The 19,295-nt window shown below is 35.3% G+C and overlaps 2 protein-coding genes across 2 annotated transcripts; one reads left to right on the forward strand and one right to left on the reverse strand.

Annotated features, from left to right (window-relative positions):
* Positions 1 to 1,209: 1,209 nt before the first annotated feature.
* Positions 1,210 to 12,592, reverse strand: LOC140944975 (GTP cyclohydrolase 1-like). Its single transcript, XM_073394086.1, has 6 exons — positions 12,275 to 12,592; positions 9,203 to 9,312; positions 7,337 to 7,392; positions 6,277 to 6,308; positions 5,450 to 5,534; positions 1,210 to 3,321 (listed from the first exon to the last, which is right to left on the reverse strand). The coding sequence occupies exons 1-6, from the start codon at positions 12,552 to 12,554 to the stop codon at positions 3,186 to 3,188; spliced, it is 699 nt and encodes a 232-aa protein (XP_073250187.1). The 5' UTR covers positions 12,555 to 12,592; the 3' UTR covers positions 1,210 to 3,185.
* Positions 12,593 to 12,772: 180 nt separating this feature from the next.
* Positions 12,773 to 19,283, forward strand: LOC140944974 (CST complex subunit STN1-like). Its single transcript, XM_073394084.1, has 7 exons — positions 12,773 to 12,938; positions 14,611 to 14,709; positions 15,649 to 15,819; positions 16,434 to 16,705; positions 17,176 to 17,295; positions 17,967 to 18,027; positions 19,120 to 19,283. The coding sequence occupies exons 1-7, from the start codon at positions 12,809 to 12,811 to the stop codon at positions 19,281 to 19,283; spliced, it is 1,017 nt and encodes a 338-aa protein (XP_073250185.1). The 5' UTR covers positions 12,773 to 12,808.
* The last annotated feature ends 12 nt before the right edge of the window (positions 19,284 to 19,295 follow it).

Consider the following 19,295-nt stretch of genomic DNA (forward strand, 5'->3'; position numbering starts at 1 on the left):
TCGCTCTTAATTTTACGGAAAAACGCGACTTTTGAAGCTATAACCCGAGAGTAGCCCAAATTGTAGCAGCTCTAATAGAACTTAAACACTTTTTTGTTATTCGTTGTACCTTGATAAAGCTGTCAGAAAAAAAAAAAAACATGTTTTTTTTTCTTTACAGGTTTATTTTCAATTTGAATTCAATATTTTAAATATTAGGTGCCTAAAATTAAACATGGTCTATTTATGAGCACATAAAAAGGACAAAGCGTAAACTGATTAAAGTTAAGTGCTCCGACGCATCTGGCGAGATTTCAATTCCATAATTTCTCCTCAACCTTTAGCGATTTTATTCCTGACCAATCTTGTTACGTATACAGCTGTAATAACAAAATTTCCAAGATAGGAGTCCAAACTTTTTTTTTTCCTTTTTTAATTGCAGAGAGAGAAGAGCCAGAGACTAACGTGGGAAAACCTCTGATATCAGGCCCAATTTTCACAGCCCTCAAACGTTGTCTTCATATACGTGGTCGAACTGCCTTGGAGGCAGAAATTTTAACGCGAAACGGAAATAGAGCCCGCACTAAGGTTAAACGTGGGTACGCGAAATATCCCTCGAGGCGAACGGAATTCAAAAAGTCGCAAAAGAACCTCTCGCTAAAAGCACAGTTCAGTAGACGTAAGTAAACATTGTTTTAGAAACGCGTTACACATTTTGGAGTAGTTGCAAGCTATGGACTTGCTGGCTTTAATGTTTAGTTTTTGTTAAAGGGGTCAATCCTTCGATGGATTGTACAGTGATATTCAATTCCTTTGCTTCGTAATATTTTTGTAAACTACGCTTCTTCCAAATCTTGCAAAACAGCTTCTACTTATTTTGTACTTTAACCCATTTACACAAGAACTTTGCCGATAGCCAACAACTGAAAGAACAGTTTTTGTTCCTTTTTACCTAAAAATTGCGAAATTAAATAGTGACAGCGAAATGCGGTATTTTCGCGACCTAAGCGGAAACATAGGAAGAACAAGAAGAAATAAAGAGAAAAAAAGAGAAAAAGAAACGTACCACTCGGATCATTCGCCCAAGAAACACCTTGAAAGTGGCATTTTTACCTCAACTAAATTGTTTGCTGTCCCTCAGTCTTTACATACCACAATGCAACACCATAAAAAAATAAAGCCAAACAGCCTTTATTTGAAATAGCAAACAAAAGAGGAAATTGGTCACAGGTTCAAAAAATACTCTTATATTCTCGGAGCGTTTCACGTGGCAATGAAGCCAAAAAGTAGGGTAACATTATTCCAACTAACTGAACAACAAAACTGTAATTTTCAGACGTTTAGCTAAACCGTTTTTTTATCCTAGTGGGATGTTGCTTTTGAAGGTGAATTTATATTATTTTTGTTTGGCGGGAGAGTTTTGTTCTATGGAAGTTTGTCCAATTACTACATACACGTTTAGCTAAGCCACGAGTTACAGGAAAACTGTCGTCTTTAATTCCCGAAAAAAATATTATCTATTAGAGATGAAATGATAAACATCATTAAAGTAAAAGGAGATTCGAATTAATTCTGTGCTCGTGACATACATATTATATTAAAAACATTTTTTAATAATTTTTTAAAACTAATTGCTGATCAGTGATTCTACAGGGGCACCCAACGACGGTTTCCTCCTAAATGCATTGAAAACACTTTTTATGCTATCCAGAGCAATTTTCTGACTTTTAGATCTCTAGAAATGCATTCTAAGTGGCGCTAGGAAATTTGTATCTGTTCGGTCTTCCTATGGTAACTTGAGTCTTTTTGATACTACAAGGGCTTCAGTACTATTTTCACGAAAATTCTAGATGCAATTTAAAGCCTTAAAAAAGTGAGGATTTTCCCGATTCCTCTCTTCATTGCATTTCCGAATCCGAAAATTTTAGGTTTCCTTTTTCGAAGAAAAATAGTTTAACCTGGGGAGTGAAATGAGAAAAAGTTGAACCGGCTTTCGAAAATCGTACGGAATTTATTAGAGAAGCTTCGATAATTTTACATAAATGGAAAGGCCATCTAGAAATTTTTAGTCTCCCTCAAGCTATAGAAAATTCTAGGCAATTTTTCTCCTCCGAAAAGATATTTTACAGAAAACAGTGGTTGGGTGCCCCTGACTCTAATGAGCTTTTCTCACGCAAATGATTGTATTAATTATAACAAATTAATTTCATAGCCTATCTATGGAATTTCAGTCGTAAATATTGGAGTGCAAAAAGCAAAATACATCATTTTTTAAGAAAACAGAAAAAGTTGCTCAGATAACATATATCTCTCCAATAAATATGTTCCAATATTGCTCAAAATACTTTAACTGGTTTCAAGAAGTTTCAAATGAGCGCTGTTGCATTAAGAGAAAATATTTTAAAATATCTTAATCTGTATACTGCAGTATGAATGATTTGTAAAATATTCAGTCTTATTATAACTACTGTTTTTGTTGCTGATAAATAGCAAACAGCAATTTATAACATCATTATACCATGCGAAAGTGCTCGGCGCAATTTCCCCAATTCTTATTTTTCCTTGAAAATAAATAAATAAATAAGATTACCATATTGCCCGAAGAACACAATAGTCCATTTTCACGATGACGACATTTGACTACAACTACCAGAAATATTCATTTCATGCTTGCTTTCCTATTCAAAATTGTCAATCTCACTGAGAGCTAAAAACAACAGCCTTATTGATTTGCACAAGAAAACAACAAACAAAAGAATCTGGTAGTTGTAGTAAAATGATGTCATGGGGCAATAAAAATTTATTGTCCTATAGCCCATTTACACAATGGCGTCCTTTACTAATACTACCAGAATCCTTCAGGATTTTCTTTCTTGTGCAAATTAGGGCTTTTGTAACCTAACGGCCTCACTGGGATTACCAAATTCAAATATGAAAGAAAAAACAAAATGAATTCTGGTCTTAGTAGTTAAAAGACGTCATAATGCAAATGGCCTATTCACCTTTTTTGCATATACCATAATACACTTGTTCAAACAACAAAATTTTGCATAATCATTGTCTTTGATTTCTCTGGGGATGACTGCAATTCCCAGGAGAAATTGGAAAATGATGGTTATGCAAAATTTTGGGAGGTAAACAAAGTGCATTATGGTCTATGTAAAAATGGAGAATATTCCTAGTTTCCCAACTGTCTGTCTACTAAATTATCTGCCACGATCTCTGATCAGAGTGAGAAACTCATCACGTGATCTAGGATCTTCTCTCAGAGCTCCCAGCATACAACTGGTGACAGTCTTACTGCTAGGCTTTTGTACTCCACGCATCACCATACACATGTGCCTAACAATCAATAGAAACAGCTTTATTAATCAGAAATATTGCAATGCAATGTTTAACAAAGTTTTTTTTTAAAGGATGTATTTAGTAATATCTATTAGTTCCTGAAATTAAAATAAAATTTTACTAGTTAGTATCCTATCACAAATTCGATCTCACTGGCATGTTTGCTGTCTATTCGCTCATAAAGAGAGTAGGAAAAAAACAGGCTTTTTGCCCATAAATTATTGTTGAAATTATAAAATTGCAATACAGTGTACTAGTATAATTAATAAAAGGCTAGTTCTAAAGTAAAGCTCATTCGTGATTTCTACCAAGCAGGTCTATCAGCTTTGAAAAAAGTCACCTTGGACAAAACTATCATTTGATAGAAATCTTGAAACAAACATTGGCTCTGTTCCACTGAGGGGTGAAAGAGCAGAGTCTTTTTTTTCCCTTGTCATTCAATCTGTTCTTTACGTAGCAGTAGTTAATGGAGAATTGGTCTGTGGCATGAGGGGAGCTGCACACATCCCCTTTTCAGACATTATTCCATCTTTATCTTTGGATGTTATGCCCAGGGTGTGAAACGATTCGGCAATTATTCAAAAACCAAATGCTTGAATGGGCTCAAAGGAGACTTCTGACCGTTGCTGCTTATTTCCTGTCTCACTTAAGTCTTTGAAGACTTGGATGGTGCTTTATTGGATTATTGTTCATGTTGGTAACAAGTTTCATCCTCAGCAGTTGGTCTGTCTGAAAAGGAAGTTGACCTCCTTTTGTTCACTTGACATGGCGCACAACTGGCTCCTGTCCATCAAGTGGAATTACACCTTGTCAGCTTGCTTGGCTTCAGCAAAGTGTTTGATCATAATGATCATCCCCCACGTTTCCCACTCTGCTGTCCATCACTGCTACCTGATCGTCATCTATAATATTTTCCTTATCTGCTCGATTCTTGAGTACTCTAATCCTGTTCGGAGTACGGTATTTCTGGCTACCATCCAACAAGATCAAGAAAATTCAATGGCCTGCACTAGAATTTTGTATCCTGAACTTTCTAACTGTCAGTGAAACTCGTGCTGTAACAGCTTTCTGGTGCCTCAATACCAGATGAGATTGCATCATGTGCTTGAAGACATTAACCACAATTTCTGAGCTATTTTCCTGTTTGTATTGTACCCTCCCCTAACTAGGGGCAAGGTACATGATCATTTTATTATACAGTAAAACTCCGCATATAAGAACCCGGGTTTTCAGAACCTGTTAGGCTAAAATTTTCATTTTAAGCCCCCTCCACATAAGAACCCATTAAGGCTAAAATTTTAAGTTTGTTTCTTATCAGTGGAACTGGTTATGAATGTACTGTTTTTGTCCCAAGATTTTCTTGGTATCAACTTTGAAATGGCATTTCAGAGAACTGACTATGAGTTTGTTTGTTATGTTTTGTTAAGGACATACCTGCACTGTACTGCCTTTAGGCATTACTGTATGGTATAAATGATTTATATTGCATTATGAGATGATATTTAAAATATATTTAAATGAAATTCATATGAAAATATAAGAACCTATTTTAAGAACCTTGCTAGTCTAAATTTGCTTTAAGTACCATTTATATAAGAACCTGTTAAGGCTGAATTAAAAAATCCAGGTTCTTATATGTGGGGTTCAGTACTGTACAATAGCAAAAATTTCTGATATAAATGAAGAATTGTGACAGACTCAGGAGGAGCTTGTTTCCAACTATGTCCACCAATGCGAAGTAGTGGGACAGTGAACTTTTTATTAACTTTTGTAATTTTATCATTATATCATACTTAATCCTTTGCCTGTCACCAGTAGGTTGTTTGGATGTTTTAGTTATGTATAAATTATCTAGGATTGTCACTTAGCATGTAAGATGTCCAAGTGAAGATTCATGGTGACATTCTATTTTTTCAAAAAACCATCATCATCATCATCACTTTCAATATCATCATTATTACTCCAGATTTCAAAGTGGCTGCAAAGTGATGCTAATACATCAGCACAATAATTTTATAGCCAATAATATTATTGATGACTTTTGGGAAATTAATTGTGAGCAAAAATAAACTAAGAGTAACTTTATTTTACTTGGGTATTAAACAATCTCACTTCAAAAACTTACGTTGCCTCAATCACCACGCCTACTCCAGCTGGACTTACAGCTTCACATAAAGCCATGGCAATTTGCTTTGTTAGACGCTCTTGCACTAAAATAAATTCAAACTAACTGTTAAGAAACTAACATGTGATCACAGGTTTCTGCATGTGAGCAGGATGAGGGGGGAGGGGGGGGGGGGTCGACCCCTAGACGAAAGCAATCGGGGACTCTTGTTGGAAGATCAGAACTGAACCATGAAAGGAGACCAATCAGGGTGTACTTGACTCAGGCTTAATTCTACCCTAAGAGAGACCTTACCAAAACAGGCATTACCCTCTCTTGAAGCATCCAATTACCAGAAACAGCTGAGAGCTGTATTTGTTTTAATTGAAACATGTTGAAATTGAATTCTGTCTTCAGTGTAGAAGGAACGCATTTCATTTTCTTTCCACATATCTCTTTAGAAACGACCTGAAGCAATCATCATCCAAGCGTCTATCTCTGTCACATGGGACTCAAGGTCTATCCCCATCATCGCCCCCCCCCCCCCCCTTCTCTGGACAAGAGTTGTGAACAAACTTACTGAAACTAATTTTGATGTTACCATGTAGTGATATAAATATAAAAGTCCTAAATTTGACCCTTGATGGTTTAAAAATACAATGTAGGATGGGCTCCATGCAAAATGTCTTATCCAAAAAGGAAACAAGGTGGCCAGGGGACATTTTGGCAGCTACATGTGGAGCCCTCTACTATTATCGATCATTACTGTTTAACACTGTGGGAAAATAAACTACTTCTTATTTTGGTCAATTCTGCCATATTTAAAATATAAAGGTGCTACAACTTACCTTGCAACCGGCGGCTAAACATTTCTACAATCCTGCAACAAAACAAACAAAGCAAAAATACAAAAATTGTATTTTCATAATTTTATTGCCAGACAAAATTGTATTTGTCTTGTTTCTACTAAGGAGCTCATCAATGACCTTTCAGTGTCACTAACAAACTGAACATCATGTTTCAAGTCCTGGTACTGTATATATACTAGCTTCTTATTGGCAGTGGCAGTTTGGCCTTACAACTCATAATAGCAGTGTCATAAAGATTTCATTTGGCATATCATGCTGGTAGCTACTAAAACTTTTACAGGAAACCCAGCATGCAAAGAAAGTCGTGTCTGATAGCCAAGGGCTAGTGGATTTTGCTATCAGGCTAGTGGTTTTTGTTCTTAACTTGCCTGACGGGCAGGTGCTGTTTTTTGGGGGAAATTCAAATTACAGATTGAAGGATTGTAATCAATCCTGCTAATCAAAAAGGTTTTTGGGGCTGGTTGAAATGACTTGTGGGCCAGTACATGCTAGCTATTGCCCAAATGACAGGCTGTAAAACTGACTTTCTTTGCACCCTGATACCAAAAAGCAAATTTCTTGGCTAGTCCAATATACCATAAATGCTTGAATGAGCATCTGGGGCATCTGTTTGATTAAAAAACTGTAAAAGATCTACTGCTGATCTAAGGAGGGGCCAAGGGAGCCTGGACCCTATGCCCAATTTTAGGCTAAACTGAAGCTTGCAAGCCGAGAAAAAACATTCTATAGGCCAGGCTGGCCAGCTAGGCCCCCCTTAATCTTAGGGTCTGGATGAATGAAAAGAATAATATAGTTGAATCTTGTAACTAGAATCCTATATAACTCGAACCTCCTGCTAACTCAAAGCTATTTACATTTCCCTTCAGATCATTTTCTACATAATTTTACCCTCAATAACTTGAACTACTGATAACTCGAACTTTTTTCTATTTTCTTTGAAGGTTCGAATTATCGGGAGTCGACTGTATATAAAAAATATTGTTAAAATATTATGGTATACTTTACATTGTGATCTTCATATCATTGGAAAAGGGTTTACCTAGCAAGTTTGCTTAATCCAACTACTCTTTTGTTTGGCAAATAACCAATATGAACCTGTAATAGAAAAGGAAAGTAAAGATTAGACAATAAGCATGATATTGAAATATTATGTATTTGTATAATGTACAAAAAAATCCTTGAATTATTACAAGATAAGTACTTTAACAGAATTTTCTGCCAATTATATGCAAACTTAGAATTTTCACATCACAGATGAAGCCCTTGGAAGAGGCACCCCTCAGCCCACCCTTCCTTAAAGCCACGGAGGACACACTGGGCTAAAATTTTAAAGCGTATGCAGGAAGTACAATGGCTGACCTCGACAAGTTTACGAGATATTCATGTGTGGATAAAAATGGGCCCATAATCTAAAGTGTTCATGTGCACGTGTGGCACACCGACAGCAAACAAAATATTTATTCAAAAGTAAAAAGCAGGCTATGAAAGGTAGTAAACCTTGTTTCAGTGGTTTTAAAATCAATATTAATAAGGAACTCTGTAGAAATTTCAACCAGATTACCAAAACTCTTTGCACATTTATTTTCTGCCTCAAAAATCTGAGCTTGGAAACCTTGCAGCCTACAAACAAAACTAAAAACGTGGAAGGAAATACATGTAACCATAATATTACATAAATCTTGCGTGGTACGTGGTTTTTAATAGTCGGGCCACCCTCAAAATTTGACTTCTCCAACAATTTTGTGTCCAAGAATCCAGCACAGATATACAAAACTTTAAGAGCTGGCCCTGCAGAGGAGTAATTACAGACGAGAAATTCTAAAGGCATCAATTTAGGGATGACAGATATTGCTCATTTAAACCACTATAACTTGCTGGCAAATTTTGAATCCACTTCTGTCAGACACACTAGAGGTTTTGACCCAATCATTTACTAATGCAATCACACAATGCTGTCATATATTAAATTGATCCGCAAACCTGGACACAAAATCACGTTTTCCCAATTTGGCACTAATCAGTCCAGACCTTAAGATAAGTGGGGGCCCGGTCATCCAGACCCTTAGATGGGGGGGGGGGGGGATGGTCTCCAAAAAAAATTTTTTCAGCCTTTTGGGCCTCAGTATGGTCTAAAAATAAGGGAGGGACAGGTCCCCCAGGCCCCTCCTCTGGATCTGCCACTTCTAATGTGGCTTAAAGCAATGCTGTAAGGCACAATCTACCAAATAAAAAAAAAAAACCTCCTACAATTTCATCACTCCTTCATGTTTCGGTAAAAAAAATAAATTTTATTTTATCTAAATCGCCTCTAAAACAGCAAAGATATAAGTGTTTTAAAAGATGCAACACGAGCAAAATTTTGCTGTATGAATTAATTAATGAACAGGTTCCCCTGCAGCCTTAATGAACGCACAATATATAGTACACATTGCAGTCAAGTCTTAATGAATAGCGTTACATGTACAATCACTAAAGAATGAACCATTTAAGGATAGCACATGGTGCAAGATGCAGCTCCTCTGACAATGGTGCTTGATTAGGATAGTGACAGAACTTACATGTAATGATGACAGGAAGTGAAAACAAATTTATACACTGTACTTCACACACACAAATTTGGTTTTCTTTTGAAAGATAATGTTTGCTACAGTTTTTTGTTAAATGATATAGGTTTAGTTCATTTTAAACCAAGACAAAGTTATCTTGAGGTCCAAATTCTGAAGAACAGAAAAGCACCCCCTTTAAATAGGTGCTCCTTTTGAATTACCCACACTTCTATATTGACCGAAAAAATTGGATAAGTGCATTAAACATAAATTTGAGAATTAACAGTGCTGTACTTGTATATATTACAGATTTTAAAGTAAGAAAAAAATAGGGACAAAGGACTACACATTTTACTCACCTTTCCCATAAATGGAACCAGGTGATGCTCACATAGGGAGAACATGTCAATGTCTTTCACTATAACTAGCTCGTCATGATTTTCATCAAAAACAGCATCATTTAAAATATCTAAAATATAACACAGGAAATGAATGCTATTGGTTTATTTGCGATTCAAACAGGTCAAGATGGCCGGGCATTGATCAAGTTCTTTTGTTTTAGTTTTTATGGAAAGAGATGAATTTGAGGTCACTGAAAATGCAAAAACTAAAGAGAAAGTGGCCAAAATCCAGACACCTTGACTGTGCAAGCTTGGTCAATAAAGAATTTAGTACAGTGAAACCCTCCAACTAAGAAACTGGATTTTAAGAACCTGTTAGGTTAAAATTTGCCAGTTAAGCACCCCTCTATATAAGATTCTGTTTAGAATTAAATTTGAAACAGGTTCTTTACTAAAATCTGTTCAGTACACTTGGGCAAATAAGATAAGTCAATATTCAGAATCCTCTTTGGAGGCATAGGTGCCTTAAATTATCACTCCAACTGCAATGTAATGGTATGCAGGTTTTATATGAGGAATATTAGCTGAACAACTAAACTCTTAGTTACACTGTATTTTTTTCTTCGGGAAAAAAGGACCTATTTAAGAACCTAAATAGCTAAATTTATGCTAACTAGCCTTTATATTCTTAGTTGTGGGGTCTTACTATATGTGACCAACAGTGCTTGAAAAAAGTCTGGTCTGGTAGTCCTGGACAAGTAGATATTCTTGCTGGGCAAGTAACTTTTGAAGCACACTTGACCAATGCACAAGGGCCCAAGCAAGTCATCTTCTAACAAAATTATTAACTAAGATGAGGAAGAAGTGTGCTTAGGCAAGGAAAATGTGAGAGCTGCTTGCCCAAAGGACAAGATGGAATTCGTTTTTTTGAGACCTGAAAAAATCATCTGGCCCATATTAGGTTATCATGTCAAGAACCTTCATCCAAACAGCTGCCACTTTCTTTGTTTGCTAAACACATTCAAGAAAACTCAGTGTAGAAAACTCAACAAGTCTTTTTAATCAATGAGCAAGTCACATGAAGCATGCTAGTATGCATGCTATGACACTTTGCCAAGTCAAGCATTATATTTCAGTTTAAATTTGCAACAAAGAAAATGAAAAAAAATGCTCACTGTTGAAATTAATGCCTTATTAGTTTGAAACAAAGAGAAACTAAATACTAATATCCTCTTTGCTTTTTTTTCCCACTAAGCACTTCAGTGAAAATATTTTGTTATTACAGCTATAATAACCAAGTGTCTTTTTAATGTTCATTGTTTTAACTATGGAAATGCAAGAATATCTTAACAATCATACAATGTACAGAACAGAGAGGTTTCTGATGTGATATTGTGTTTGATTCACTTCACTGCACAACTATCTAGCATCAGCTTGAGTTAATAACGTAAGAGATTACAATGAACAGAAGACAAAAGAAGAAAATAAGATTATTATGGATACAGGCAATTAACACCTTTGACCTGGCAGATCAAAACAAAAGATATGGAAAGAGAAGGGCATAAAAATACAATGCCACAACTAAAAAATGTGGGCTTTTTAACTTTCTCTGACAAATGACAAAAGTAAAGACATCTTGGATAACTTTAATTGATGATTAACAACCATGTAATTTACATAATAATAGTATGCCATAAGTAAATAAATATTTAGAATTTTGGCCTGTCAGCTAGACATGATGAATAGATTCAAATTACCGGTGTATTGTTTACTTGTATTATTACTACACCCTTGTTCAGAGCTAAATGCAACTCACGAAATCAAAGAAAACTTAAAATATCCATGGCCAAGTCCTACGAATAAGCTGCTGGCAATTTATGCTGACAGCTTGACATCTGGGCTGCTAAGTTGTCTTGAATTTGTTTTTACTATTTTCTAGAGTATCTGCCTGGACTAACAATGTTTCATTACAATGGTATAATGGATTTTCTAAAAATTTCGCAATTTGTGGCTTCTCAGTGTCGTACCTTCTATTCTGATTTTAGAACTTTATATAGAGGTCTCTAACTCATTTCCACGCTTCAGGATTTTATTTTGCACTTCTTGGCAACTAAACTTCTTCAGTGACTTTATAAACTCCTACCATAAGTTGCCTGACTGTCTTCTCTTCCTGTCTCATCCAAAAATCCCATTATGCCCGGTAGGATTACTGATTATGTCCTTATCCTTTCATTAAGAATTGTAGTAGCAGGAGAAAGATGTAACGTTACCAGAGAATATTCTGACAGCAGATCCACGTTTGAATAAAAAAAACTGTCCTAGGCTCCTGAATATTAGCTGGAGAATTCAGTGTAGTAAACGAAGAATTCTCTGATCTCTGATACCTAATGAACATCCTGTTAGTACCAGAATTTTTCATTTCCTTTGTTTTTAGGAGGTCAGAAAATTTATGTTGCAGTTCAAAAAATCAACAGAAGATACAAAACTGAGAGACAATGAATCAGGGAGTTAAGCTTTAATTCATTATTTATCTTAAAAACTGACGAAGATCATAGGGTTTCTTTGTGATTTTACACCGAGCAGTTCAACTCCTTGTGAGCACACTTCCTCCTGACTTTGGCTGTGTTCACACAGTTCCAGATGAATTTTTGACCAGCAGAAAAATTTCAACAGACACTCCATTCATATGGGACCGTTCAAAATTTTCATCCTATTCACAAGGAACTTTGAACAGCTAGGCATCTAAATTTTCTTACGGTTAAGGTGGTTTGATATGAACGAAACACCTTAACACAAGAATTTTCAACAGGTCAAAAATTTGTCTGGTGCCGTGTAAAAATAGCCTTAGGTTGAAACATGTGTGTATTGAAACATCTAATTTGACCAGGAAATTCTTTAGAATGTATAAAAACTACATGTACAGTCAACTATATGTATATCTACTGGAATATCATGTTGTTATGACAAAACTCTAATACGCTGACATTCAAGATCTAACAACAGCACACTAAAAGTTTGACTCTGTCCTTCATACTCTCTGGACAACTATGTCTATGTTAGATAAATTAATGATTAAAATATTACACGTACCTCCGATCGTCTCTTCGTACCCTTTGGTAAAAAACAACATGGCCTTGGCGGCTCGAGCGGGAGTTTTTAAAAGGCCTTGGCGAGTCTTGTCTTCTCCAATATTGTCTAGTACCGTTGCAAAGGCCGCTTCTAGTTGTTTTTGCTGATCTTGAACAGAATCCACATCGATCGGTCTTGGTTTGAGTTCTGGAACGTCATCCATACTCAACGTCGTTCTCTGATATTTTATGGGGTTATTTGCTCCACTGCCTTGGATAAATGAACATTCCGGTTCACTCATTGTGAAGATAATTATGAAATGTTAATTAGTCCCACTACAAGAATCTACGCATAAGCTTATATTATACGTTATTATGGAGAGCGTAAATGAGCTGTAAAACACATGTGAAATGCGTAAAACGAGCAGGCATCTGCATTCCACTATCATCGTTCCCAGTCTCCTCTGAATTGGCGGGAAATAAACGCCTGTCAAATTTTAGTTAATAACTTCGCTGGAAGTTTCATCGAAGATGCCGAATTTGAATTACCGTTACTATGGACGCTAAAGAACAGGTCATTTCTCTTCCTCCTGTTCGATTCTGGGGCCTAGATCCTTTGTTTTGGACGCACATTAAAATGTTCGTTAGAGACGTTTACGAATTACACGAATGTGCTGATTATCGAGGTGAGGAAATTATTTTATCTTAGATCCTGCATTGTCTCCCTGAGTGATTTGATGCCCCAAAAAACACCATACCTTAGAAAGAAACAAACAGTGTTCTACGTTTGTTTCCATTGTTTTTCATTTGTTTTCTTTTTATTACAAAGTGCAGTGTTGCCAGGCCAGTGGTCAGGCATCATCTTTTGTTTTAGGTTTCAGATACTGTATGACAAATACAGCTGTCAACGGCGTCTCACGTACGACCATGCCACATATAACTAAGTATATTCCCCGTGGTCAGATACCCCTCTGCGACATAAGTCTTTAACATTTGTATATTGCCTATGTTACTAGAAAAGGAAACCTGGTAATCGAATAAACACGACTCATGAATAGTCAGAGAGGGTGGATAAACGCTGGTTTTAAAATCACATTTATAGCATTTTTTTCTCCATTTTTAACCTAAAGGGAAAAAATTTTCAAGAAAAGATTGTTGCAAACTACTTTTTTTGTTTTTTTAAAAACCCTATTCATATGTTGTTCATTTATTCTCCTTATTCATTCATTCATATTATTTTTGATTGAAATGTGCTTTGGGGGAAATCTTTTTGTTCAAGGCTCAAGAAAGATACTGTTGGAGACAAGTGATAGATTTCATTCTCAGTACATTCTACAACAAAAACTGACTTAAAACTTGTGTGAAACTGAAAATCAATTCAAATGTGTTACAACAACATAAGAAGATAACTGTGAATAGCCAAAATGTTTTCAGATTTTCCTTGTTACCCAGCAGCATCTTGATTTTGGTGCTAAACTCCATACAATTCTTGTTATTAATGTGAGTTTTAGGGTTTTGAAATTTTTATACCTATTTAAATTTTATCTCTGGATTCATTTTTCCTTTGCAAAGCTCACCTAATAAAAATTATTATATCATAAAGATTTACAAGATTTTGTGGGTGAAATATACTAGAATATAACCTTCATGTACAAGTACTCATGGGTACACTCAAGTAGTTTGCAGTGGACTCTGGTGTTTCACTTTACCCTTGAACAACAAGTAAAACGTACATGTAGTTTTGCACTAAATGGATATACTCTAGCCACCCTGGCCCCAGGTATTCAAAAGGTGGATAAAATAATAACTATCTAGTGGATTATAATGCAGTATTGTTGGCTTCTCTAATACATATCCACTGGATAGTGATTTATCCAAAGTTTGAACAGTCAGGCTCTGGATGTTATGGGTTGGAACATTGGGCATCCTACAATATTTTTCTTGGAGTACAACCTTGTGTGCTGTACTTCTAGCTCATATGCCTTTTTATGGAGAGGTGATAAATGTTACTAAAACTAACCTTTTTAAATTTAAAAAATATTTCTTAAATTATCAGGAAAAAAACAGGAAGTAGAATTGAAGTAAATAGAGTAGTTTTTACTCACCTAAAGTGTCTTGCTGTAAAATCTGTTCTCACCTTAAAACTCGTATTCAGCCTAGGTTAATTCAGAATTTTAATTTCTTTGTTTGTAGAAAAACAAAGGAATTAAATTCTACGTAGCTCTTTATTATTCATAACAGATGAAGGAAATTCTTGTTTGACCTGAGAGTGTTACTAGAAATAAATGTGACTAGAATTTTAATATATATATTCAAATATTTTGATAATATTATTGAAACTGTTACCTTTCCGTTTAGGAGTCTTTTGTTATGCTAATAACCACCCAGTCATAAGGGCGGAAGTTCTTGGACATATTGTTAGCATAGATGAAAAGGAGAAACTAACTAGTTATGGAGGTACATTTATTTTATGACTTACTATAATTTTAGCATGTGCATTCTCAATATATTCTTGACATATTTTCTGTCATTTAATCTGAAGAAAATCTGTTGACAGTTGATACCTAAATATCGTTGATTATCATGACCTAGTAATTTGTTATTGGCAAGGTGAAACAAAATGAAACAAAGCTGTGAATTTAATCCTTCACGTAATCTTTCCATAATATAGAATAGAATGAGGTCAAGTTTGTTGCTCTCCGGTTTATGAATAAACTACCCTGTCCAATAATCCATGTCCCTCAAAAATAGCTGCAAAAAATAACCCACTACAGGGCTTACAACAAAGATAACCATATTTCCTCAAACAAGTGCCTGACTTATTTAAAATTTTCGCTAAAATTATGGAGGGGCATTTTGGAAGAGGCCAGGTGGTTTTTTAAGTTTTCCTTTCAACGAACGGTAATTTTATTGTGGCTAATTCTTAATACAAAAAAAAAAAAAAAAAAAAAAACTGCATCATCCACATTAACATCAAGTCAATATTTAAATGTCTCTTTTTTGTTAAAACAGTCACGTGGCTGGTAGTCAAGCATACCATACTTATATTGATTATCTCATCATCCTCAAGATTGATATGCAGGTCTTTGCGTCCCTCTAACTTGTATCCCTATTATTTTAATAAAGTGATGGAGAGGTGACTGGGGGAGGCTTACTTGAGAAGGGTGCTTAATATAAGTTTGATATTATGGCGTAGGGGTTGGGTGCTTATTTGGGGGAAGGCGCTTATTCAAGGAAATATCAATACAAATCATGCTATTATTTGTTTATACTACTACCCACAAAAGGTTTTTTAATTTTCACAAGTAGGTATTTCAAATTAAGCTGAAATACCACTGCTCAAAGCCAATCAAATTGCAGAAATTTCTCATGTAGTAGTATATTGTTAAATTGTAGTTGATGATGGCAGTGGAACAATTTTGTGCTGTAAGTGGCACCCAGCTGCATCAGATCTGAAGAGCACCTGCAGTGGTAACAGGGAATTGTACAATCTAGGGCAACTGGTGACTGTACAAGGAAAGATTTCCACATTCAGAGAGCAAAGGCAACTTACTGTTGATTTTATCTGTATCCATTTCCTTATTAAAGATTAGTTTGTTACTTGTAAATCTGAGGAATCCTACAATACCATAAATCCTCTATTAAGCCCCCCATCTCAAATAAGCCTCTTCCCTCTAGTAAGCCACCCCTCCCCCTTTTCAGGGGAAGAAAGGTAAAAAGCTCCCCTCCCCTCTGCTAAATATTCTTCACTAAAATACCTATAGACTGTATAAATAAATCACGGCTGTAAAACTTCGTGTGGACTGATCCAGGATGGCTTATTTACCAACTGGAAGTTCAAATTTGATTCTGATTTTAGGCTGCATGACCTCCAACCTTCTTTTACTTGTCATGAGCTCTTCTACTTTGTATTCTAGTTCTTCATGGAGAATTGATACCAGCGTCTTTTCCAAATTAAATAAGCCCCCTGTCTCTATTAAGCCCCCCCCCTTCAAATGGGCTTCAAATAGATAAGCCTCTGGGGGATTAATAGAGGATCCCTGGCATTAAAACATTACATAAACTCTTTCACTTGCTATAGACATGAGAAAAAGAAAGAAATTTACATTATCATTTCTCTCTTGCGATTTTTACATGTTAAACTTTTCTTTTTAAAAATGTTTAGCCTTAACAATATTCAGATGCAGAATCAGACCCTAATGTTGAAGTTTTGTTTTGGTTAGAAGCCATCAATCTTGGCAACAACATTTACAGTAAAAAATCCTTCACAAATTCCCTCAAGAATCCTCCTGCGGGAATTGATGAGTTGACAAAGGAAGAGGAACTGAAGAGGGCCATTTTACAACAGATTAAAGAGAATAAAATAGTGGCATTCCAGTTTAGAACCTTGTGCCTAGACCCAGATATACAACAGATAGCTTCTGAGGCTGTCAGCCAGAAATCTACAGACCAGGTATTCATATCCTCAAACTTATCGATAAGCCAATAAGAGAAAAGAAAACTAAATCACTACCGCTGTAAGTAGGACCTACGAAAATGCAACTCATATCATCGCGTGATTTGCCTTAGGTGTTGTGACCAGGGAACATAAATGTCCTCTGATTGAGAGCTTTTGCTTTCAATTTCTTCCATGATCATTATTTTGGTTTAAAACATTATGTTTGACAAGGTGTTACATTTTGTCCACACACCTCTAACTTATTGTTATAAAACAAAGATATGATTTTCAAATATATTATTGCTTAAATTGCAATTTACCACTGCAATGATCGTATCCTCATTCAAAAATTTATATTTCCGAAGTTCACATCATCTTGATTCTACCTCTAACTTAGTTGTCTTGTTTGTTTAACCCACTTCTGTCCAATTTTTTATTCCACTGAAATAAGTATTTTTATTCCATGATTCTTATTCCTTTCAAAGCCCCAGGGTAAAAAGCTGGATCGATCGTATGAGATGAAGAAAGTTGTCCGGCAAGTGATTAAAGATCTTGAGAGAGCTGGATTGGTGTATTTTAAAGACTCACGAACAGATCTTTACGAGGTAAAATACTAATCTTCACCTCACAAAACTAGCATTATTCATATGAATTCTTACTTATGTTAAATCTGTTTCCTGATGATTTCTTTGGATTGGTGGCTGGGCTTTCAGTTTAAAGGTTGATTTTGTTCATACCGTTTAAGAACATTTCAGTTATATCCACTTGCTTCTCTGTGTCAGTATTTGCAAATCTTCATCAGCAGCTGTTTTTAAAAAACATTTGAAGACTTATCTTTTAAAGAAACCTGTGACTTTTAACTTTTATTTCTAGTACACGTATTTACATTTTATAAATAGGTAAACACATCTTCAGGTATTTTTAGATTTTTAACTTTTATTTTGTGTATATGACTGTATTTGAAAATATTTTTACGCTTTGTAATGAATTTATCTCGCAATTTTTAGCTTTTAGTTTTTAGGTTAGCATAATCATTGTAAACCGCTATGAAACAGTTTCTCAATAGTGCTATGTAGATAATATTATTAGTTGTTATTATTATTATTTACAGTTTCAGATCAAACATTTAACATTCCTATGCTGTCTGTTTAATATTTTTTTTTCTCATCTATTTAATCGATTAAGGAATCCATCTTTGGACTTTTCTCTACCATTTAACCCGTTTAAACACTCTTATTACTGACAACAACAGTTACTGACTATTTTAATTTGCTAGGTCATTAGTCATGAACATAACCTGGGACCAGCCATCATAAAAGCCATGAGGAAAGTTGCAGGTGATTGAAAATTCCAAAAAAATAATGTGATGGTCATACACTCAGGCAACCGAACTCTCCCTAAGACAGCAACCATTGGGACCAGCGCTGATGTGTCTGTCTTAGGGAGTAGTACATCTTATAGAGAGTCAACTAAAAAGAATAAAGAAAGGCAGAGACCAACTCTAGGCATCCATTTTACTGAGATGTCCCACTTAAAGAGGTGTCCGTTAAGAAAGAGTTGACCGTACTTTAACAGTAACAGCATGCAAAGAAAGTCATGTCCCATAGCCCGGGGCTAGTGGATTTTAAGATTGGGGTAGTTATTTTTGTTCTTAATTTGCCCGATGGGCAAGTGAATTTTTTTACGGAATTCAAATCACAAAAGAACTGTTATCAACCCTGCTCATCAACAGGCTAGTTGAAATGACTAAACCAACATACATTTACAGCAACTCTACCCCAAATGATGAAGAATGCAAAATCTAAAATAACAAATCAACCTTATATGAACTAAAATAATAATTACAACCTTTTAGAAAATATTGATCCCGCTAATTTAAGTTTTAAAATATGTTCATGTAATTTGTAATTGTAAGAAAAGCAAAAACAGTAGAGTTTGAAAAAATAATCCAGTTTCAAAAAATGAAACTGATTTGAAAATTGAACCACAACATATACATATCTTATTGATCCTTGCCCACAAAATAACCTAGCTAAAAAAAAGAAAAGTGAAAAAAACAATTAGGGTTGAAATAGTCATGACAATAAGGAAAAACAGATACACAAACATCAACTTTTGAGTTGTTTGCTTTTCCAGACTTAATTATAAGATTATTTCAACCCAAAATTCACTCACTCAGAACGCACGTTAACTCGCTCAGAGCACACTTAAATTATTGGCACCCTGGATTTCCCAGATGCATCCAACCCTACAGTTACCATAAATCCTCTATTAAATCCCCTCTTTCAAATAAGCGCCCACATTGTTTTTAGAGAAGAGTGTTGCCAGTATAATTATCAGTCAGTTTTTCAGATAATCAGTGAGTCAGCCAAACAGAAATCAATGGTAAGTCCACTAATGTCTTCTAACTTGCTTTTTGTTATGTTTAGCCCCATCAGGTTCACCAGTGTCCAAATGGGCCATCATGGATGTTCTTCATTCTTCTCACAAGTTTCATCATGTGACATTGCATCAAATAGAAGACTCGCTTGATAAACTCTTACAGGGCAGTGATATTTACAGACACAGTGAACATCAATACTGTTTAGTATGAGGCTGTAACGGA

Source organism: Porites lutea, chromosome 7, assembly GCF_958299795.1.
Source record: "Porites lutea chromosome 7, jaPorLute2.1, whole genome shotgun sequence".
NCBI classification, from domain to species: domain Eukaryota; kingdom Metazoa; phylum Cnidaria; class Anthozoa; order Scleractinia; family Poritidae; genus Porites; species Porites lutea.

Bases quoted from the DNA above. Each gene is read 5' to 3' on its own strand.
- LOC140944975 (XM_073394086.1), bottom strand. From the start codon at position 12,554: ATGAGTGAACCGGAATGTTCATTTATCCAAGGCAGTGGAGCAAATAAC. The intron at 9,313-12,274 runs GTACGTGTAATA...GTTATATTTTAG, and splicing joins GTACGAAGAGACGATCGGAG to ATATTTTAAATGATGCTGTT. The intron at 3,322-5,449 runs GTAAGTTTTTGA...ATTGATTGTTAG, and splicing joins GGCGTGGTGATTGAGGCAAC to GCACATGTGTATGGTGATGC.
- LOC140944974 (XM_073394084.1), top strand. From the start codon at position 12,809: ATGGACGCTAAAGAACAGGTCATTTCTCTTCCTCCTGTTCGATTCTGG. The intron at 14,710-15,648 runs GTACATTTATTT...GTTAAATTGTAG, and splicing joins GAAACTAACTAGTTATGGAG to TTGATGATGGCAGTGGAACA. The intron at 16,706-17,175 runs GTATTCATATCC...TTCCTTTCAAAG, and splicing joins GCCAGAAATCTACAGACCAG to CCCCAGGGTAAAAAGCTGGA.